At 44.3% G+C, this 20,033-nt stretch overlaps 1 protein-coding gene across 2 annotated transcripts in view; it reads right to left on the bottom strand.

Moving 5' to 3' along the window:
* slc7a2 (solute carrier family 7 member 2) overlaps window positions 1-20,033 on the bottom strand; it is a 34,547-nt gene that overhangs the window by 7,108 nt on the left and 7,406 nt on the right. The window contains exons 2-8 of one of the 2 annotated variants that reach the window (XM_046323927.1): window positions 19,445-19,828; window positions 19,138-19,293; window positions 17,398-17,563; window positions 13,921-14,057; window positions 13,519-13,741; window positions 11,814-11,953; window positions 9,562-9,664 (exon numbers count right to left, since the gene is read on the bottom strand). In XM_046323927.1, coding sequence (XP_046179883.1) covers window positions 9,562-9,664; window positions 11,814-11,953; window positions 13,519-13,741; window positions 13,921-14,057; window positions 17,398-17,563; window positions 19,138-19,293; window positions 19,445-19,814 — 1,295 coding nt within the window. In that variant the 5' untranslated portion in view covers window positions 19,815-19,828. Of the gene's footprint in view, window positions 1-9,561; window positions 9,665-11,354; window positions 11,492-11,813; window positions 11,954-13,518; window positions 13,742-13,920; window positions 14,058-17,397; window positions 17,564-19,137; window positions 19,294-19,444; window positions 19,829-20,033 lie in introns of both variants that reach the window. The other variant, XM_046323929.1, reaches the window with a different exon arrangement.

Here is a 20,033-nt window from a genome sequence, read left to right as displayed (position 1 = left end):
TCATTTTTCCTCTCGCTCCTACTGAAAAGCCAATTGTCCCGGTGGATATATTATCGAATAGATATTTGAAAAACACCTTGAGGATTAACAAATTGAAAACTCTAGTCATTGGCGACTCCATTACCCGCAGTATTAGACTTAAAACGAATCATCCAGCGATCATACACTGTTTACCAGGGGGCAGGGCTACCGACGTTAAGGCTAATCTGAAGATGGTGCTGGCTAAAGCTAAAACTGGCGAGTGTAGAGAGTATAGAGATATTGTTATCCACGTCGGCACCAACGATGTTAGGATGAAACAGTCAGAGATCACCAAGCGCAACATAGCTTCTGCGTGCATATCAGCTAGAAAGATGTGTCGGCATCGAGTAATTGTCTCTGGCCCCCTCCCAGTTAGGGTGAGTGATGAGCTCTACAGCAGAGTCTCACAACTCAATCGCTGGTTGAAAACTGTTTTCTGCCCCTCCCAAAAGATAGAATTTGTAGATAACTGGCCCTCTTTCTGGGAATCGCCCACAAACAGGACCAAGTCTGACCTGCTGAGGAGTGACGGACTCCATCCTAGCTGGAGGGGTGCTCTCATCTTATCTACCATCATAGACAGGGCTCTAACTCCTCGAGCTCCACAATGAAATAGGGTGCAGGCCAGGCAGCAGGCTGTTAGCCAGCCTGCCAGCATAGTGGAGTCTGCCACTAGCACAGTCATACGTAGAATGTATGCACACATGACTGTAAGTCGCTTTGGATAAAAGCGTCTGCTAAATGGCATATTATTATTATTATTATTAGTCAGCTCAGCTATCACCATTGAGACCGTGTCTGTGCCTCGACCTAGGTTGGGCAAAACTAAACATGGCGGTGTTCGCCTTAGCAATCTCACTAGGATAAAGACCACCTCCATTCCTGTCATTACTGAAAGAGATCATGATACCTCACATCTCAAAATAGGGCTACTTAATGTTAGATCCCTTTCTTCAAAGGCAATTATAGTCAATGAACTAATCACGGATCATAATCTTGATGTGATTGGCCTGACTGAAACATGGCTTAAGCCTGATGAATTTACTGTTTTAAATGAGGCCTCACCTCCTGGCTACACTAGTGACCATATCCCCCGTGCATCCCGCAAAGGCGGAGGTGTTGCTAACATTTACGATAGCAAATTTGAATTTACAAAAAGAAAAATGACGTTTTCGTCTGTTGAGCTTCTAGTCATGAAATCTATGCAGCCTACTCAATCACTTTTTATAGCTACGGTTTACAGGCCTCCTGGGCCATATACAGCGTTTCTCACTGAGTTCCCTGAATTCCTATCGGACCTTGTAGTCATAGCAGATAATATTCTAATCTTTGGTGACTTTAATATTCACATGGAAAAGTCCACAGACCCACTCCAAAAGGCTTTCGGAGCCATCATCGACTCAGTGGGTTTTGTCCAACATGTCTCTGGACCCACTCACTGTCACAGTCATACGCTGGACCTAGTTTTGTCCCATGGAATAAATGTTGTGGATCTGAATGTTTTTCCTCATAATCCTGGACTATCGGACCACCATTTTATTACGTTTGCAATTGCAACAAATAATCTGCTCAGACTCCAACCAAGGACCATCAAAAGTCGTGCTATAAATTCACAGACAACACAAAGATTCCTTGATGCCCTTCCAGACTCCCTCTGCCTACCCAAGGATGCCAGAGGACAAAAATCAGTTAACCACCTAACTGAGGATGTCGATTTAACCTTGCGCAATACCCTAGATGCAGTTGCACCCCTAAAAACTAAAAACATTTCTCATTAGAACCTAGCTCCCTGGTACACAGAAAATACCCGAGCTCTGAAGCAAGCTTCCAGAAAACTGGAACGGAAATGGCGCCACACCAAACTGGAAGTCTTCCGACTAGCTTGGAAAGACGGTACCGTGCAATACCGAAGAGCCCTTACTGCTGCTCGATCATCCTATTTTTCTAACTTAATTGAGGAAAATAAGAACAATCCGAAATTCCTTTTTGATACTGTCGCAAAGCTAACTAAAAAGCAGCATTCCCCAAGTAAGGATGGCTTTCACTTCAGCATTAATAAATTCATGAACTTCTTTGAGGAAAATATCATAATTATTATAAAGCAAATGACAGACTCCTCTTTAAATCTTGCGTATTCCTTCAAACCTCAGTTGTCCTGAGTCTGCACAACTCTGCCAGGACTTAGGATCAAGAGAGACGCAAGTGTTTTAGTACTATATCTCTTGACACAATGATGAAAATAATCATGGCCTCTAAACCTTCAAGCTGCATACTGGACCCTATTCCAACTAAACTACTGAAAGAGCTGCTTCCTGTTCTTGGCCCTCCTATGTTGAACATAATAAACGGCTCTCTATCCACTGGATGTGTACCAAACTAAAAGTGGCAGTAATAAAGCCTCTCTTGAAAAAGCCAAAACCTTGACCCAGAAAATATAAAAAACTATCGGCCTATATCGAATCTTCCATTCCTCTCAAAAAATTTAGAAAAGGCTGTTGCGCAGAAACTCACTGCCTTCCTGAAGACAAACAATGTATACGAAATGCTTCAGTCTGGTTTTAGACCCCATCATAGCACTGAGACGGCACTTGTGAAGGTGGTAAATGACATTTTAATGGTATCGGACCGAGGCTCTGCATCTGTCCTCGTGCTCCTAGACCTTAGTGCTGCTTTTGATACCATCGATCACCACATTCTTTTGGAGAGATTGGAAACCCAAATTGGTCTACCCAAATTGACCACTATTGTTTTCACTATACATTTTACCTCTTGGGGATGTTATTTGAAAACATAATGTTAACTTTCACTGCTATGCGGATGACACACAGCTGTACATTTCAATGAAACATGGTGAAGCCTCAAAATTGCCCTCGCTAGAAGCATGTGTTTCAGACATAAGGAAGTGGATGGCTGCAAACTTTCTACTATTAAACTCGGACAAAACAGAGATGCTTGTTCTAGGTCCCAAGAAACAAAGAGATCTTCTGTTGAATCTGACAATTAATCTTAATGGTTGTACAGTCGTCTCAACTAAAACTGTGAAGGGCTTCGGCGTTACTCTGGACCCTGATCTCTCTTTTGAAGAACATATCAAGACGATTTCGAGGACAGCTTTTTTCCATCTACGTAACATTGCAAAAATCAGAAACTTTCTGTCCAAAAATGATGCAGAAAAATGTATCCATGCTTTTGTCACTTCTAGATTAGACTACTGCAATGCTCTACTTTCCGGCTACCCGGATAAAGCACTAAATAAACTTCAGTTAGTGCTAAATACGGCTGCTAGAATTCTGACTAGAACCAAAAAATTTGATCATATTACTCCAGTGCTAGCCTCTCTACACTGGCTTCCTGTCAAAGCAAGGGCTGATTTAAAGGTTTTACTGCTAACCTACAAAGCATTACATGGGCTTGCTCCTACCTATCTCTCTGATTTGGTCCTGCCGTACATACCTACACGTACGCTACGGTCACAAGACGCAGGCCTCCTAATTGTCCCTAGAATTTCTAAGCAAACAGCTGGAGGCAGGGCTTTCTCCTATAGAGCTCCATTTTTATGGAACGGTCTGCCTACCCATGTCAGAGACGCAAACTCGGTCTCAACCTTTAAGTCTTTACTGAAGACTCAGCTCTTCAGTGGGTCATTCTGGCCCAGGAGTGGGAAGGTGAACGGAAAGGCTCTGGAGCAACGAACCGCCCTTGCTGTCTCTGCCTGGTCGGTTCCCCCCTTTCCACTGGGATTCTCTGCTTCTAACCCTATTACAGGGGCTGAGTCACTGGCTTACTGGGGCTCTCTCATGCCGTCCCTGCAGGGGGTGTGTCACCTGAGTGGGTTGATTCACTGTTGTGGTCTTCCTGTCTGGGTTGGCGCCCCCCCCCCCCCGTTGGGTTGTGCCGTGGCGGAGATCTTTGTGGGCTATACTCAGCCTTGTCTCAGGATGGTAAGTTGGTGGTTGAAGATATCCCTCTAGTGGTGTGGGGGCTGTGCTTTGGCAAAGTGGGTGGGGTTATATCCTTCCTGTTTGGCCCTGTCCGGGGGTGTCCTCGGATGGAGCCACAGTGTCTCCTGACCCCTCCTGTCTCAGCCTCCAGTATTTATGCTGCAGTAGTTTGTGTAGTGTCATGGGAATGACAATCTTGTTGCCTTTGAACACTATCATCCTCAATGGTGAGCTCTGCTCTGCACATCCAGTAATCCTGTATTCTCCTTGGACAGTTGTTTTTCTGTGTGGGCCATCCTATCAGTGTTGTTTCTTTCAACTGTGTCACTGTTTGGTCAACTGCGGTCTCTCTTTTGATCTGCTCCATTCTCTCAGAAGACACAGGAAGAGATGCTACGATCATGTCGACGTAGGCCTGAATCTCAGTGTTTTTCTGTGTGTCGAAGCTCTCCTTCTTGTCAACTGCTCGAGAAAGAGTGTCGGCGGCGAACATGAACTTTCCCGGGGTATAGATCATCTTCACATTATACTTTTGCAGTCTGTTCAACATTCTCTGTATTCTCATTGGACAATCATTCAGGCATACAGTATGTGTTTGCCAGTAGTTCTTTCTCTATTTGTGTATACCTTGTCTCTGCACCTGTCAAGGCTCTGGACGCATAAACGACGGGTTGCCATGTGTCATGATGCTGTTGCAGAAGAACTGCTCCCAGGCCAAATTGTGACGCGTCTGCAGAAATCCTTGTGCTTTTCTTTGGATCATAGAACCTGAGCACTGGCTCTTCTGTGATTGTCTTCTTTAGGTTTTTGAAGCAGTTTTCCAGTTCATGGGACCATTCCCATTCATTTTTCTGTTCCAGAAGACATCTGAGTGGAGCGGACTGTGCTGACAGTTGAGGTATGAACTTTGCAAGGTAGGTGATCATGCCCATGAAGCGCCTTACATCGTCCTTGTTCTTTGAGCGCTCCATGTTGTTGATGGCTGATGTTTTCCTCGGGTCTGGTTTGACACCGTCCTCAGAAAGTACATCTCCCACGAAGGTAAGTGTTTTCACACCAAACTCGCATTTGTTTAGTTTCCTTGCATCCTTGTTTAGTTTTAGGTTCACATTCCGTGTCAGGTCCAGCACTTGTCTCACTCTCGCATCGTGTTCTTCTTTTGTGGACCCCCAGACGATGATGTCATCCATCATAGTCTCCACTCCTGGAATGTGCTCGAAGATCATGTGGATTGTCTTATGGTAGACCTCTGGCGCTGAGAGAATCCCATATGGTAGACGAAGAAATCTGTACCTGCCCTCAGATGTGTTGAATGTGCATAGCCTTGAGCTTGCATCATCTAGCTTCATTTGCCAGAAGTTTCATAGCTTCATTTGCCTTCATTTGCCAGAATGACGTATCAAGCTTACTGAACCACTTTACTCCAACAAACTGCGACATGATTTCTTCTCTGGTTGGCAACTTGAAATGCTCTCTCTTGATTGCTTTGTTGAGATCTCTCAGGTCTAGACATATCCTGAGATTGCCGTTCTTTTTCACCACAATAACCAGTGAGCTTTACCCCGTCTGTAGGTTCATCCATTTTTGTGATGACGTCCATCTTTTCCATGCATCCAAGTTCCTCTTTGAGCTTTTTCCTCAGTGCAAATGGAACTTTTCTGCATGCATGCACAACTGGAGTAATTTTGTCATCCGTACATATTTTGAGTTCTCCTGGTAAACATCCAAGAACCTCAAACACATCCTCATACTCAGCCAGTATTGATTATTGGTCATTTTCAGTCTGTGATGTCACTACATACACTCTTTTCAACAAATTAAGCTTTTCACATGCATTGATTCCTAGAATAGGCTGTACATGCTTTTCCACAATCAACAGCTGTGCTCTGAACTGTTTTCCTTTGTGCTGTAAAGTTACCATGCAGCTACCTTTGACTGGTACGTTCTCCCCAGTATAACCAGTAGCCTTCATTTTCACCGGGTGTATTTTGCTCTTCACCTAGTAGTCATCCAGCGACAACAGGTTTACCTGTGCTCCAGTATCAAGCATGAATGGTATTATAGTTTCATTCACAGTCAATGACACAATCCATTCAGCTTTTACTGCACTGCATATTTCCACAGAATCAACCAAGAATTCTTCCATCTCCTCCTTGACTGTGAACCTTTGTCTTTGTATCTTCAGCTTTGCAGCATTTTGAAAAATGATTATTTTTCCCACAGTTGTTACATGATTTGCCATATGCAGGGCATTTTTTTGGCTTGTGGATAAATCCACATTTTCCGCATGTAGTGTTTTGATTTCTCTCTTTTGCTTGTTTTTGTTTTGTAAGGCGTTGTGTGTATTGCTCCTCTCTTGTTATTACATACACTGACGTCTCATCCCTGCACAGCTCTTTAGCTTATGCTCTGGTAGTTTCAGCTGCTCGACACATATTCATTGCTTTATCCAAAGTTAAATCTTGCTCACGCAGCAATCTCTCCTTGAGTCCATTATCAAGTATGCCACAGACTATCCTGTCTTTCACTAGTGAATCTTTCAGATTCTCAAATTCACACGTTTTGCTCAGTGTGCTCAGCACAGCCAAATACTGGTCAAAACTGACTCCCTGTTTCTGATCATGAGAGAAAAACTTGTATCTCTCAAACGTGATGTTCTGGCTTGGTACACAGTACTCCTCAAATGTATCCATTAGCACAGTCAATGTCAAGTTTGCCTCGTCTTGCTGAAAGCTATTGTAAATGTCCAATGCATCTTCTCCAATAACATGCAGAAAAATGGAAGCTTTGAATTTGTCATCATCTCCCCCTGCACCACTGGCTGCTAGGTAGATATTGAATCTCTGCTTGAAACGTTTCCAATTGTCAGCTAAATTGCTTGTTAACTGCATAGGAGTAGGAGGACTAAGCCTATCCATGACGGAGAACAGGAACAGTGTCAATTCCTCTTACTTCATTCAGTATGTTGCTCATCAACTTGCTCGTCAACCGATTCCAATGCTGCTGTCACTCTCACTGCTGTCACTCTCACTGCTGCAGCTCGTTGTCCTTGCTCTCGCTGCTGTCACTCTCACTGCTGCAGCTCGTTGTCCTCACTCTCGCTGCTGTCACTCTCACTGCTGTCACTCTCACTGCTGTCACTCTCACTGCTGCAGCTCGTTGTCCTTGCTCTCGCTGCTGTCACTCTCGTTGCTGTCACTCTCACTGCTGCAGCTCGTTGTCCTCGCTCTCACTGCTGTCACTCTCACTGCTGCAGCTCGTTGTCCTTGCTCTCGCTGCTGTCACTCTCGTTGTTGTCACTCTCACTGCTGCAGCTCGTTGTCCTCGCTCTCGTTGCTGTCACTCTCGCTGCTGTCACTCTCACTGCTGTCACTCTCGCTGCTGTCACTCTCACTGCTGTCACTCTCGCTGCTGTCACTCTCACTGCTGTAGCTCGTTGTCCTTGCTCTCGCTGCTGTCACTCTCGTTGCTGTCACTCTCACTGCTGCAGCTCGTTGTCCTTGCTCTCGCTCCTGTCACTCTCGCTGCTGTCACTCTCACTGCTGTCACTCTCGCTGCTGTCACTCTCGCTGCTGTCACTCTCACTGCTGCAGCTCGTTGTCCTTGCTCTCGCTGCTGTCACTCTCACTGCTGTCACTCTCGCTGCTGTCACTCTCACTGCTGTCACTCTCGCTGCTGTCACTCTCACTGCTGTAGCTCGTTGTCCTTGCTCTCGCTGCTGTCACTCTCGTTGCTGTCACTCTCACTGCTGCAGCTCGTTGTCCTTGCTCTCGCTCCTGTCACTCTCGCTGCTGTCACTCTCACTGCTTTCACTCTCACTGCTGTCACTCTCACTGCTGCAGCTCATTGTCCTTGCTCTCGCTCCTGTCACTCTCGCTGCTGTCACTCTCACTGCTGTCACTCTCGCTGCTGTCACTCTCGTTGCTGTCACTCTCACTGCTGCAGCTCGTTGTCCTCGCTCTCGCTGCTGTCACCCTCGCTGCTGTCACTCTCACTGCTGCAGCTCATTGTCCTCGCTCTCGCTGCTGTCACTCTCACTGCTGTCACTCTCACTGCTGCAGCTCGTTGTCCTCGCTCTCGCTGCTGTCAACCTCGCTGCTGTCACTCTCACTGCTGCAGCTCATTGTCCTCGCTCTCGCTGCTGTCACTCTCGCTGCAGCTCGTTGTCTTCGCTCTGTCAAGCTAGCATCTTCGACTACTCACGTCACTTGACTTGTGGTAGAATGTTTAATTTGCGTCGCGGAAATTTGCAGAGTTACTCCTTTCTTTTCTTTGTCTCGTCATAGCGACTACCAATCTGACACCATGTTATGTTTGTTCCTTATATAAGGATAAACCGGGGCGTAGGTTTAACTACTTTTAATGAATATATACTTCAGCTAGAAAACTTCCTGTTTAGCCATGCAAGGCATTCCTTAACCATCTGCCTAGCCTGCTGGGTAACGTAGTCTAAATGTTATTAACACATAACAACACAGGGGTAGCCAGGTGGAAAGCATGGCCAGCCGTAGAAAAATGCTTATTGAAATTCTCAATTATTGTGGATTTTTTCGGTAGTGACAGTGTTTCCTAGCCTCAGTGCAGTGTGCAGCTGGGAGGAGGTGCTCTTATTCTCCATGGACTTTACAATGTTCCAGAACTTTTTTTGAATTTGTACTACAGGATGCAAATTTCTGATTGAAAAAGCTAGCCTTAGCTTCCCTAACTGCCTGTGTATATTGGTTCCTAACTTCCCTAAAAAGTTGCATATCACGGGGGCTATTCGATGCTAATGCAGAACCCCACAGGATTTGGGGGCAGAGGGTGGTCTATAGCAAGCGGCAACGGTGAGAGGCTGGTTTCTGGAAAGGTGCATTTTTAGAAGTAGAAGCTCGAATTGTTTTGGTACAGACCTGGATAGTAAGATAGAACTCTGCAGGCTATCTCTGCAGTAGACTGCAACGGCGCCCCCTTTGGCAGTTCTATCTTGGCGGAAAATGTTATATTTAGGGATGGAAATTGAACATTTTTGGTGGTTTTCCTAAGCCAGGATTCAGACACAGCTAAGACATCCGGGTTTGCAGAATGTGCTAAAGCAGTGAATAAAGTAAATCTATGGGGGAGGCTTCTCATGTTAACATGCATGAAACCAAGGCTTTTACGGTTACAGTATTATTATTATTGGTTATTGATCGATGCAATATAATACATACTTCTGTTTATTTTCTAGCATTCAAAATGTTAGATAGAAATCTTTAAATCCCCAAAACTCTCATTACTACTGGGACAAGCCAATTTGCTTGAATTACTTGCATTGTGTTTCATAACTAATAAACAGTTCAGTATAGACAAAAACATGTATAATGTGCAACTATTTGTAAAACTATGTGCAACTATGGTTGCAAAGTCGAAAGACGCTAATGCCAACGCAATTCAAGAATGACCTATTTAGTATATTTGGCCTTTGTAGGAATCACACCCACGAAGTTGGTGTTTCCAGCACCATGCTCCCACCAACTAACCCACTGGAGAACATATGTTTTTAATTAGATAGAAATGAAGCATAATAGTTTGGTTAATAGCTGCAACAGCCCTGGCGATGTGTCCAACCATTACTCACCTGAGAATGAGAACACAAGCAGCAACAAGGGAGTAGGCCAGGAGAGTTCCAATAGACATCATGTCTACTAAGGCTTTTAGGTCAAACAGGAAAGCCATGATTGCTGAGGAATGGGGATGAGACAGACACAAGTCAGATACAAACGTTCATTGTTCATACTTATTCATGACTAATAATGATTGCATTAAGAGTTAAATGAACCAAAATACAACACAACCACAACCCCACTCATTACATCTTTATACAGCATATTACAGAGAATTACACAGTCATTAATAAAGCAGGTTTCTAATCTATTGTCCCAATGAACAGTAGAAAGTGTTTTGGTGATGCACCGCACAGTCCATGAATGCTATTACAGACAGTCACAGACACAGGTGTTTAGGGTATATGATGCAGGTGCCTTCAACCAAAAACTCTCTCAGGGTTCAAATGAAAACTAAGACTGGATCGCAAACGGCAACCTAGTCTGGGGAGTTGGTGTGAGATAGTCTGGGGAGTTGGCTCAGCTCCCTCTCTTGTATCTTAGCACCTGACCACAGTAAGGGACTGAACACCTCTGCATGATTCAAACATAGACCAGCAGTGTGTCAGGAGGTGCTGCTCACAACAAACCCCAACCCCTACTATTCCTCTATCAGGCACTGTGTACTCTACTGGATCTACCCGCTGGTACCAGCTGCTCTCTGTGCCCGTCCCAAGACCCACTCCCACCTTAACATGTACTCAGCACCCTTTGTAAAATAGTTATTCTGACCTCAATGGGACTTCCTGGATGAATAAATATTACATAATAAATATAGAAAAAACACCTGCTGGCATCAAAGTCCCTCAACCCTGCACCCTGCAGTCAGCCATCTCACTGGGAGAAACCCTGCAGACAGCACTATGTCTTAACCTTATAGCCTGATAACCTTATAGCCTGATAACATGATACACTTAAAGCCCGATAACCTTATAGCCCGATAACCTTATAGCCTGATAACCTTATAGCCTGATAACCTTTAACCTTATAGCCTGATAACATTATAGCCTTAGCCCTAGTCTTAGTGAGCAGAATAGAGACACACACCTATGGACTATACTGAACCTGGAGAAGCTTTCATCTATTAAATGGGTCTGCTGACTGTAGGGCTACAGCACTATTCTGGTCCTCTATAGGTCTGCTGACTGCAGAGCTACAGCACGACTCTGGTCCTCTATAGGTCTGCTGACTGCAGAGCTACCGCACGACTCTGGTCCTCTATAGGTCTGCTGACTGCAGAGCTACAGCACGACTCTGGTCCTCTATAGGTCTGCTGACTGCAGAGCTACAGCACGACTCTGGTCCTCTATAGGTCTGCTGACTGTAGAGCTACAGCACGACTCTGGTCCTCTATAGGTCTGCTGACTGCAGAGCTACAGCACGACTCTGGTCCTCTATAGGTCTGCTGACTGCAGAGCTACAGCACGACTCTGGTCCTCTATAGGTCTGCTGACTGCAGAGCTACAGCACGACTCTGGTCCTCTAGGGTTGGATTTTCTTCTGATCAGAGAATAATAGGTCTGGTTGGGTAACCAACCAGCTGCTCTACTGATAATTAGGACTACTACTATGCCTAACTGAATGGATGGGACAAGTCCATCAAGAGAGTTTGATTGATGTGAGAGGGATTTTCCATCATGCTTCCACCACCAGCAGCACATCATTGGCATGCATTCATCACCAGCAGAATCAGATGCAATTAACCCAACGATGACACAACGTAACCACAGGAGACGAGATGCCACACAAGGCCTCCTCAGGAGCTTACCCGCGGTAGTGCCCGCCGCCATGGTGGCAGCCACAGGCGACTGGCGCTTACTCACTTGGGAAAGAAATTTGAACAGTAAGCCATCTCGTGCCATGGCAAAGAGAATGCGGGGCAGAGGGAACATGGAGCCCAACAGGCTAAGGAGAGAGAGGGGTCAGGGTTCAAACACAAGACACTTTGAGAAGGAATGGACACCTGCACAACTGTGAAAGTGTTCGTCTGTACCAAGCCCACAAAACTCTGACCAAATAGAATAGAAACTTCAACCAATGTTTTGATGAATTATGATTGGTCAAAACATGGGTTGGGGGGACATTTTGGTGAATTTTGACAAAGTCACCGGACTTGTTACTCTCCTTTCGGGAAAGGATGATTTTATCTGCATAATATCCTTTCACAGCTGATTGGTGGATACAGTTTCAGCAGCAGTGATGTCAAAGCACTTTCCCCAGCTCTCACCTGCAACTACACCGGAGCTCATTGTGGCAATAAGCGGGGTCTTCGTCTTAGGATTGATTCGGGCTAAGGCTTTGAAAAGCACCCCATCCTCTGCCATAGCATAGATTACACGTGGCATAGGGAAAATGGAACCCAGCAGACTGCATGGAACAGCAGAGACATGCACAAGGACAAACACGTTATGCACAAGGACAAACACACTACACACAGGAAAGTAATTTCACCAAAGCTAAAGAGCATAATCACAGAGACAGTGTATTTCTTGTCTTATGGCCCCATTCTTCCAACTGTTGCTGACAGAATCCCCACTGTATCACCTTTCCTGAAGCTCTCTGAATGTTATTGCAAATAGGACATTGCTCAAGTGTTATTTTGCAGCCTTTAAAAGGCCTGAAGGAAGACCCAGAGGACCCAGAAGACCCAGAGGACCCAGAAGACCCAGAGGACCCAGAAGACCCAGAGGACCCAGAAGACCCAGAGGACCCAGAAGACCCAGAGGAGAGGAGAGTTATTGATATATTAATGGGAAATACTCTTAATGCCAACATGTATATCAAGGTTCCCCAATAGGACGGCCGGCAGGTTTATTTATTTGGACATAAGACTATAAAATCACCAGGAAATTAGAAAAAAAGAGAAATCTGTTCCCATATATTCCCACGCATAAATAGAGAGGCATCTGTGATCGTATCCCAATGTAATCAAGGTTTGAAATTATTCTGTTTTTGTCAAGTACTATACAGTGCATTCGGAAAGTATTCAGACCCCTTGACTTTTTCCACGTGTTGTTATATTACAGCCTTATTCTAAAATGGATAAAATATGAATGACATTTCCCTCATCCCTCTACACACAATACCCCATAATGACAAAGTGAAAACAGTGGCCAGACGGAAGCCACTCCTCAGTAAAGGCAAATGATAGCCCGCTAGGAGTGTGCCAAAAGGCACCTAAAGACTCTCAGATCATGAGAAACAAGATTCTCTGGTCAGATAAAACCCAGATTAAACTCTTTGGCCTGAATGCCAAGCTGGAGGAAACCTGTGGTATTGTGTGTAGATTGATGAGAACATGTAAAAAAAAAAAATTAAGTAGAATAAGGCTGTAAAGTAAACACAATATGGAAAAAGGGAAGCAGTCTGAATACTTTCCGAATACAATGTATTGCACAATAATTACTTAAGTAGAGTTGTCAGAGATTGATGTATTGATGTGATGTATGTTACAGTATGAGGCTCTATAGTGGGAAGCCCAGGACCCAGGAAGGAACTCAGTGAACCAAAGGATAAGAAAGACAGAAACATGTCAAACAGCCAATATCATCAACCCAGAGATATAGCACATCAAGACAGGCAGTTCTCTCAAAACAATATGACCGCAGCTTGGCAAGTAGGACAATTAGCAATGAGAATCAATCCAACACATAGACAGTCATTGTAGATTTCACATTATTTTGGGCTGGATAGGCTAGTTGCCTTGATAATAATACTCAATGTTATAGATTTGTTTGAACTCTTTAAAAATAATTTTCCCCAAATGAAACCCAGAAAAATCAAGTTAAAATACCAAAACAATTAAAAACCTGTTATTCCATGTATTACTTTGTCTTTATTGAGTCTCATCACATTTGACCTAACGGAAAGCTACACGGTAAGCATCCTGTGAGTAGCATCACATTCAAGCATGCACAGGAAATGTCCATTACCTGGTTGACAGGGCACACAGTGACCCCACAGCCACCAGATATTTAGCTGGGCCCCAGCCCACATATTCAAAGGCCATGGGCAAGGGGCTCTTTTCATCCAGTAGGTAGTAGGGCATCATGAGCGTGAGGGCAGCAGACACACCGAAGTAGGCCAGAAAGCACACCGTCAGAGACACCACGATGCCGATGGGAATGGCTTTTTGAGGGTTCCTTACCTCCTCACCTGGTGTACACACGCATACACAGATACAGGTCAAATTTAGATTCAGATCCCCCAGTGGTTTCGGTTGACCTCTGGGATTATTTGACTCTGCAAACCAGGTACCTTGTTGATCCACGATAGTGCATGTTTTGGGATGGAATGATCTACATTGATGTTGGGTATTGTCTTAAAAGACACACCTGTTGTTGCGATGCAGTCAAATCCGACAAAGGCATAGAAGCAGGTGGCAGCTCCAGCCAGGGTCCCACTGAAGCCAAATGGCATGAACCCCCCTGCACCATAATCACTGGTCACATTAGCAGTCACAGACAGGTTCCTGGAATACAGAAGGGGGGTAAACAGAGGGGCACACTGAAACGTTACTGACACATTTCAGTGTTCACAATATTAGCAGTGGGACATATGGTGATTGATTGTGAGCATATTCAAGTGTAGATTATTATAATGCAGAAAAGGATGTGTGCCTACAGAAAGTATTCACACCCCTGGACATTCTCCACATTTTGTTGTTACAGTCAGAATTTAAAAATGATTCAATTGAGATGTTTTGTTTCTGGCTTACACACAATACCTCATAATGTCAGTGGAATTATATTTTTCAAAATGTTTACAAAATCTGAAATGTCTTGTCAATAAGTATTCAACCCCTTTTTTATGGCAAGCCTAAATACGTTCAGGGGTAAACATGTGCTTAAAAAGTTGCATAATATGTTGCATGGATAGTGTTTAACATGATTTTTGAATGACTACCTCATCTCTGTACCCTATACCATCCACTTATCTGTAAGGTCCCTCAGTCAAGCAGTGAATTTCTAACACAGATTCAACCACAAAGACCAGGGAAAGGGCACCTATTGGTAGATGGGTTAAAATAACATTAAAAAAGCAGACGTTGAATGTCCCTTTGAGAAAGGTGAAGTTATTAATTACACTTAGGATGGTGCATAAATACACCCAGTCACTAAAAATATAAAGGAGTCCTTCCTAACTCAGTTCCCAGAGAGGAAGGAAACCACTCAGGGATTTCACCATGAGGCCAATGATGACTTTAAAACAGTTATAGAGTTTAATGGCTGTAATAGGAGAAAACTGAGGATGCATCAACAACATTGTAGTTAGTCCACAATACTAACCTAAATGACAGAGTGAAAAGAAGGAAGCCTGTACAGAATATAAAAATTCCAAAACATACATCCTTTTTGCAACAAGGCACTAAAGTATCCCAATGAAGGAAGCTAAGCAGGGTTGGTCCTGGTCAGTTCCTGGACGGGAGACCAGATGCTGCTGGAAGTGGTGTTGGAGGGCCAGTAGGAGGCACTCTTTCTTCTGGTCTAAAACAAATATCATAATGCCCCAGCGCAGTGATTAGGGACACTGCCCTGTGTAAGATGCCGTCTTTCGGATGTGACGTTAAACGGATGTCCTGACTCTCTGTGGTCACTAAAGATCCCATGGCACTTATCATAAGAGTAAGGCTGTTAACCCTGCTGTCCTGGCTAAATTCCCAATCTGGCACTCATACCATTACGGCCACCTAATCATCCCCAGCTTCCCATTGTCTCATTCTTATCCCCTCCTCTCCACTGTAGCTATTCCACTGTGGTGTGGGGGCTGTGCTTTGGCAAAGTGGGTGGGGTTATATCCTTCCTGTTTGGCCCTGTCCGGGGGTGTCCTCGGATGGGGCCACAGTGTCTCCTGACCCCTCCTGTCTCAGCCTCCAGTATTTATGCTGCAGTAGTTTATGTGTCGGGGGGCTAGGGTCAGTTTGTTTATCTGGAGTACTTCTCCTGTCCTATTCGGTGTCCTGTGTAAATCTAAGTGTGCGTTCTCTAATTCTCTCCTTCTCTCTTTCTTTCTCTCTCTCGGAGGACCTGAGCCCTAGGACCATGCCCCAGGACTACCTGACATGATGACTCCTTACTGTCCCCAGTCCACCTGGCCATGCTGCTGCTCCAGTTTCAACTGGCCTGGGCCCTAGGACCATGTCCCAGGACTACCTGACATGAGGACTCCTTGCTGTCCCCAGTCCACCTGGCCATGCTCCTGCTCCAGTTTCAACTGTTCTGCCTTACTATTATTCAACCATGCTGGTCATTTATGAACATTTGAACATCTTGGCCACGTTCTGTTATAATCTCCACCCGGCACAGCCAGAAGAGGACTGGCCACCCCACATATGCTCTCTCTAATTCTCTCTTTCTTTCTCTCTCTCGGAGGACCTGAGCCCTAGGACCGTGCCCCAGGACTACCTGACATGATGGCTCCTTGCTGTCCCCAGTCCACCTGACTGTGCTGCTGCTCCAGTTTCAACTGTTCTGCCTTATTATTATTTGACCATGCTGGTCATTTATGAACATTTGAACATCTTGGTCATGTTCTGTTATAATCTCTACCCGGCACAGCCAGAAGAGGACTGGCCACCCCACATAGCCCGGTTCCTCTCTAGGTTTCTTCCTAGGTTTTGGCCTTTCTAGGGAGTTTTTCCTAGCCACCGTGCTTTTACACCTGCATTGTTTGCTGTTTGGGGTTTTAGGCTGGGTTTCTGTACAGCACTTTGAGATATCAGCTGATGTACGAAGGGCTATATAAATACATTTGATTTGATTTGATTTGATATTCCCCAGGTCGCTGCTGTAAATGAGAATGTGTTCTCAGTCAACTTACCTGGTAAAATAAGGGTTAAATATAAAAATATTTAAATAATTAATACTGAATACAAAGTGTCATGTTAAGGGCAAACCCAATACAACACATTACTGAGTGTCACTTTCCATATTTTCAAACATAGTGGTAGCAGTATCATGTTATGGGTAATCTTTAAGGACTGGGGAGTTTTTAAAGATAAAAAAAATAATGGAATGGAGCTAATCACAGGCAAAATCCTAGAGGAAAACCTGGTTCAGTCTGCATTCCACCAGACACTGGGAGATGAATTCACCTTCAACACAAGGCCAAATCTACACTGGAGTGGCTTACCAAGAAGACAGTGAATGTTCCTGAGGGCCCGAGTTACAGTTTTGATTTAAATCTGCTTGAAAATCTATGGTATAATCTGAAGATTTTTGTCTTAAATCTGCTTGAAAATCTATGGTATAATCTGAAGATTTTTGTCTAGCAATGATCAACAACCCATTTGACAGAGCTTGAATAATTTTGGAAAAGAATATTGGCCAAATGTTGCACAATCCAGGCGTGGAAAGCTCTTAGAGACTTACCTGTAATCACTGCCAAAGGTGATTCTAACATGTATTGGCTCAGGGTGTTGAATACTTATGTAATCAAGATATATTAGTGGTTTATTTTTCATATATATATATATATTTTTTACAAATGTTAGAGTTTTGGCTTCCATTTTGTAGATCGTTGACAAAAAAATACAATTAAATGAATTTAAATGGCACTTTGTAACACAACAAAATGTGGAAAAGTCAAGGGGTGTGAATACTTTCTGAAGGCACTGTACATGCATGTTGCATTTATTGAGATAGGACAGTGAAGAGGAGACAGGAAAGTAGGAGAGATTTTGAGTCATAAGAGCATGGGTTGGACCCATGAACCCATGCTGACTCTGGAATACATGTGCCAGGGTCTGCAGCCAAACAGGCCACATCGATAAGAAATCTTGTGAAATGAGGAGACCCACCTCCAATCCTTACCGTTTAACAATGGTGACATTGATGAGAGTTTCTTCAGAGATTTTCCAGTTGAGTGGGTCTCCCTTCACGAAGCCAGAGACGATGACAAACAAGAGCACCAGCACGTTGACAGCAGTGAAGACCTTGTTCACCCAGGCTGACTCCTTCACCCCAAACGACAGGAGGCCTGAGGGAGGAAACAACAAATAAGAATATAGAGTCCAACATACTCCGCATCAGGGACTCAACTTACTGAATAAATACACAGTGTCATGTGCAGGGTTGGGGAGTAAATGATTATTTGTAATCAGCTACATGTAATCGATTACAAAAAACCTGTAACTGTAATCAGTTATGTCACCAGCTAAAATATTGTAATCAGATCACAGATACTTTTGGAAAAATAGATTATTAATTCTTTGATTACTTTTAAATTCAGAAAGGATGTTTGCGAAAAAATACATTGACAAGTTTAAGTTTGTTCCACCTGAGTGAGTCTGACCACAGATCAGAGACCACTATGATGACACACCAAATGTGTTTGATGGATCCTTTTTGTCTTTTTCTCATGCATCTTAAGGGGAAAGTAATCCAAAATTAACTGAAAGTAATCACATTACATGACAGAGTTTGGGTAATCCAAAAGTAACTGAAAGTAATCACATTACATGACAGAGTTTGGGTAATCCAAAAGTAACTGAAAGTAATCACATTACATGACAGAGTTTGGGTAATCCAAAAGTAACTGAAAGTAATCACATTACATGACAGAGTTTGGGTAATTCAAAAGTAACGTTACTGATTACAATTTTGGACATGTAGCTGTAACGGATTGCATTTAGAAAATAACCTACCCAACCCTGGGTTTGAGACATGAGTGTCCATGATATGTGAAGACTGTTACACACCTCCAGCCCTTGTATTAAAGAAAGGTGAAATATTTATCTTACATCTTGTTAAATACCTACCACCTATGATCTGAGATGATGTTTTAAGTATTACATGTTTGGTCATTTTGTCAGGTGATCCAAATCAAAAGGTCTATTATTATCATATCCTAACCCTAGGGAACTAACACAACTACTCTCAGTATCTAAGACCTTTAGAACAGCAAACATTGCATCGCTATGGAGGTTTGCCTTCCGGAACATTGGAGTAATCCAATCACTGCATTTGAGAGTTTTTGGCTCAGCAGCAGTTAAAACACATGATGACTTTTAACAGTTTCTGATTGTTTCACAGAAAAGTCTTGTTGACGTCTACACACAGTGTCCCTCTGAAAGTGCAGAGCTCTCTAGCCATTTCAAGCTTCTGTGTAATGTGTAACAGTAGCTACAGAGGGCTTGTCAGTTCTCCTTAACAGAGAGGAGCACTGCCTGGGTAGCTCTGACACCGACAAGGCAGAATTTCAGGGAAAGAGGGCCTCTCCACCATGTGAGTATTACCACTCACCAAACAACGTTCTGCCATTCCTTATTACATTGAAAATGTGGACCAAATCATTGCTGCTTATACGAATGCCCATTGATATGGAAAAAATACCCATTCCAATTTCTGTTGATATACCCATTCTGACAGTCAGGGGATCAGATGTAGGGTGCATCCCAAATGGCACCCTATTCCCTATATAGGGCACTACTTTTGACCAGGGCCCTATGACCCTAAAGTAGTGCACTACAAAGAGAATAGGGTGCCATTTGGGACAAAGAGGTAGAGTTCTAAACAGGAGCTCAGTTAGCCACAGTTGCTACAGTTCTTTACCTGACAGAAGTAGAATGAGACAGACTGCAAAGAAATCTGGGTAATGAGCCAGGCCTGGAGAGTTCATGCTGAAGTAGGTCTTGCAGAACGTCTCAATGTGTCCTCCAATCAGCTCATCAAAAGTCCCGCTCCAAGCCCTGGCCACACTGGAGGTGCCTGTGAGATGGGAATATAGAGTAGAAATGTTCCGTTAGAGTAGAAATGGTTATGTTGTGTTAGCGGTCAAACTCAGCATAGTATATGTTTACTTCAAAATAAAAGTTAATGCGGGCAGTATAGTATATTTAGACCGCTATAACAAACTCACCTATCACATAGGAGAGGATGAGGTTCCAGCCAGTGATGAAGGCCCACAGCTCTCCAACTGTTACATAGCTGTACAGGTAGGCTGAGCCAGTCTTGGGCACACGGGCTCCAAACTCAGCATAGCAGAGGCCCGCCATGACAGAGGCCAGGGCAGCGATGAGGAAGGAGACCACAATGCTGGGGCCTGAGTTTCCCTTGGCCACCTCTCCAGCCAGAACATAGACCCCAGCACCCAGGGTGCTACCCACGCCCAGGGCGATGAGATCCACGGTACCTAGGCAGCGGCACAGCTTGGAGTCCTCCAGACTGTTGAGATCCACCACCTTCCTCCTCACCAGGGAGCGGCCGAACGACAACACATGACCCATCATCCCGCCAGCAAGGACTGGGGGAGGGTAGAACATGGTTTACTGTGTGTGTGTGTGTGTGTGTGTGTGTGTGTGTGTGTGTGTGTGTGTGTGTGTGTGTGTGTGTGTGTGTGTGTGTGTGTGTGTGTGTGTGTGTGTGTGTGTGTGTGTGTGTGTGTGTGTGTGTGTGTGTGTGTGTGTGTGTGTGTGTGTGTGCGGGCGTGCGGGCGTGCGGGGGCGTGC

Source organism: Oncorhynchus gorbuscha, linkage group LG23, assembly GCF_021184085.1.
Source record: "Oncorhynchus gorbuscha isolate QuinsamMale2020 ecotype Even-year linkage group LG23, OgorEven_v1.0, whole genome shotgun sequence".
In the NCBI taxonomy this organism is placed as follows: Eukaryota; Metazoa; Chordata; class Actinopteri; order Salmoniformes; family Salmonidae; genus Oncorhynchus; species Oncorhynchus gorbuscha.
The sequence above is the reverse complement of the archived record's forward strand: the minus strand, read 5'-3'. Positions and strand labels throughout refer to the sequence as shown.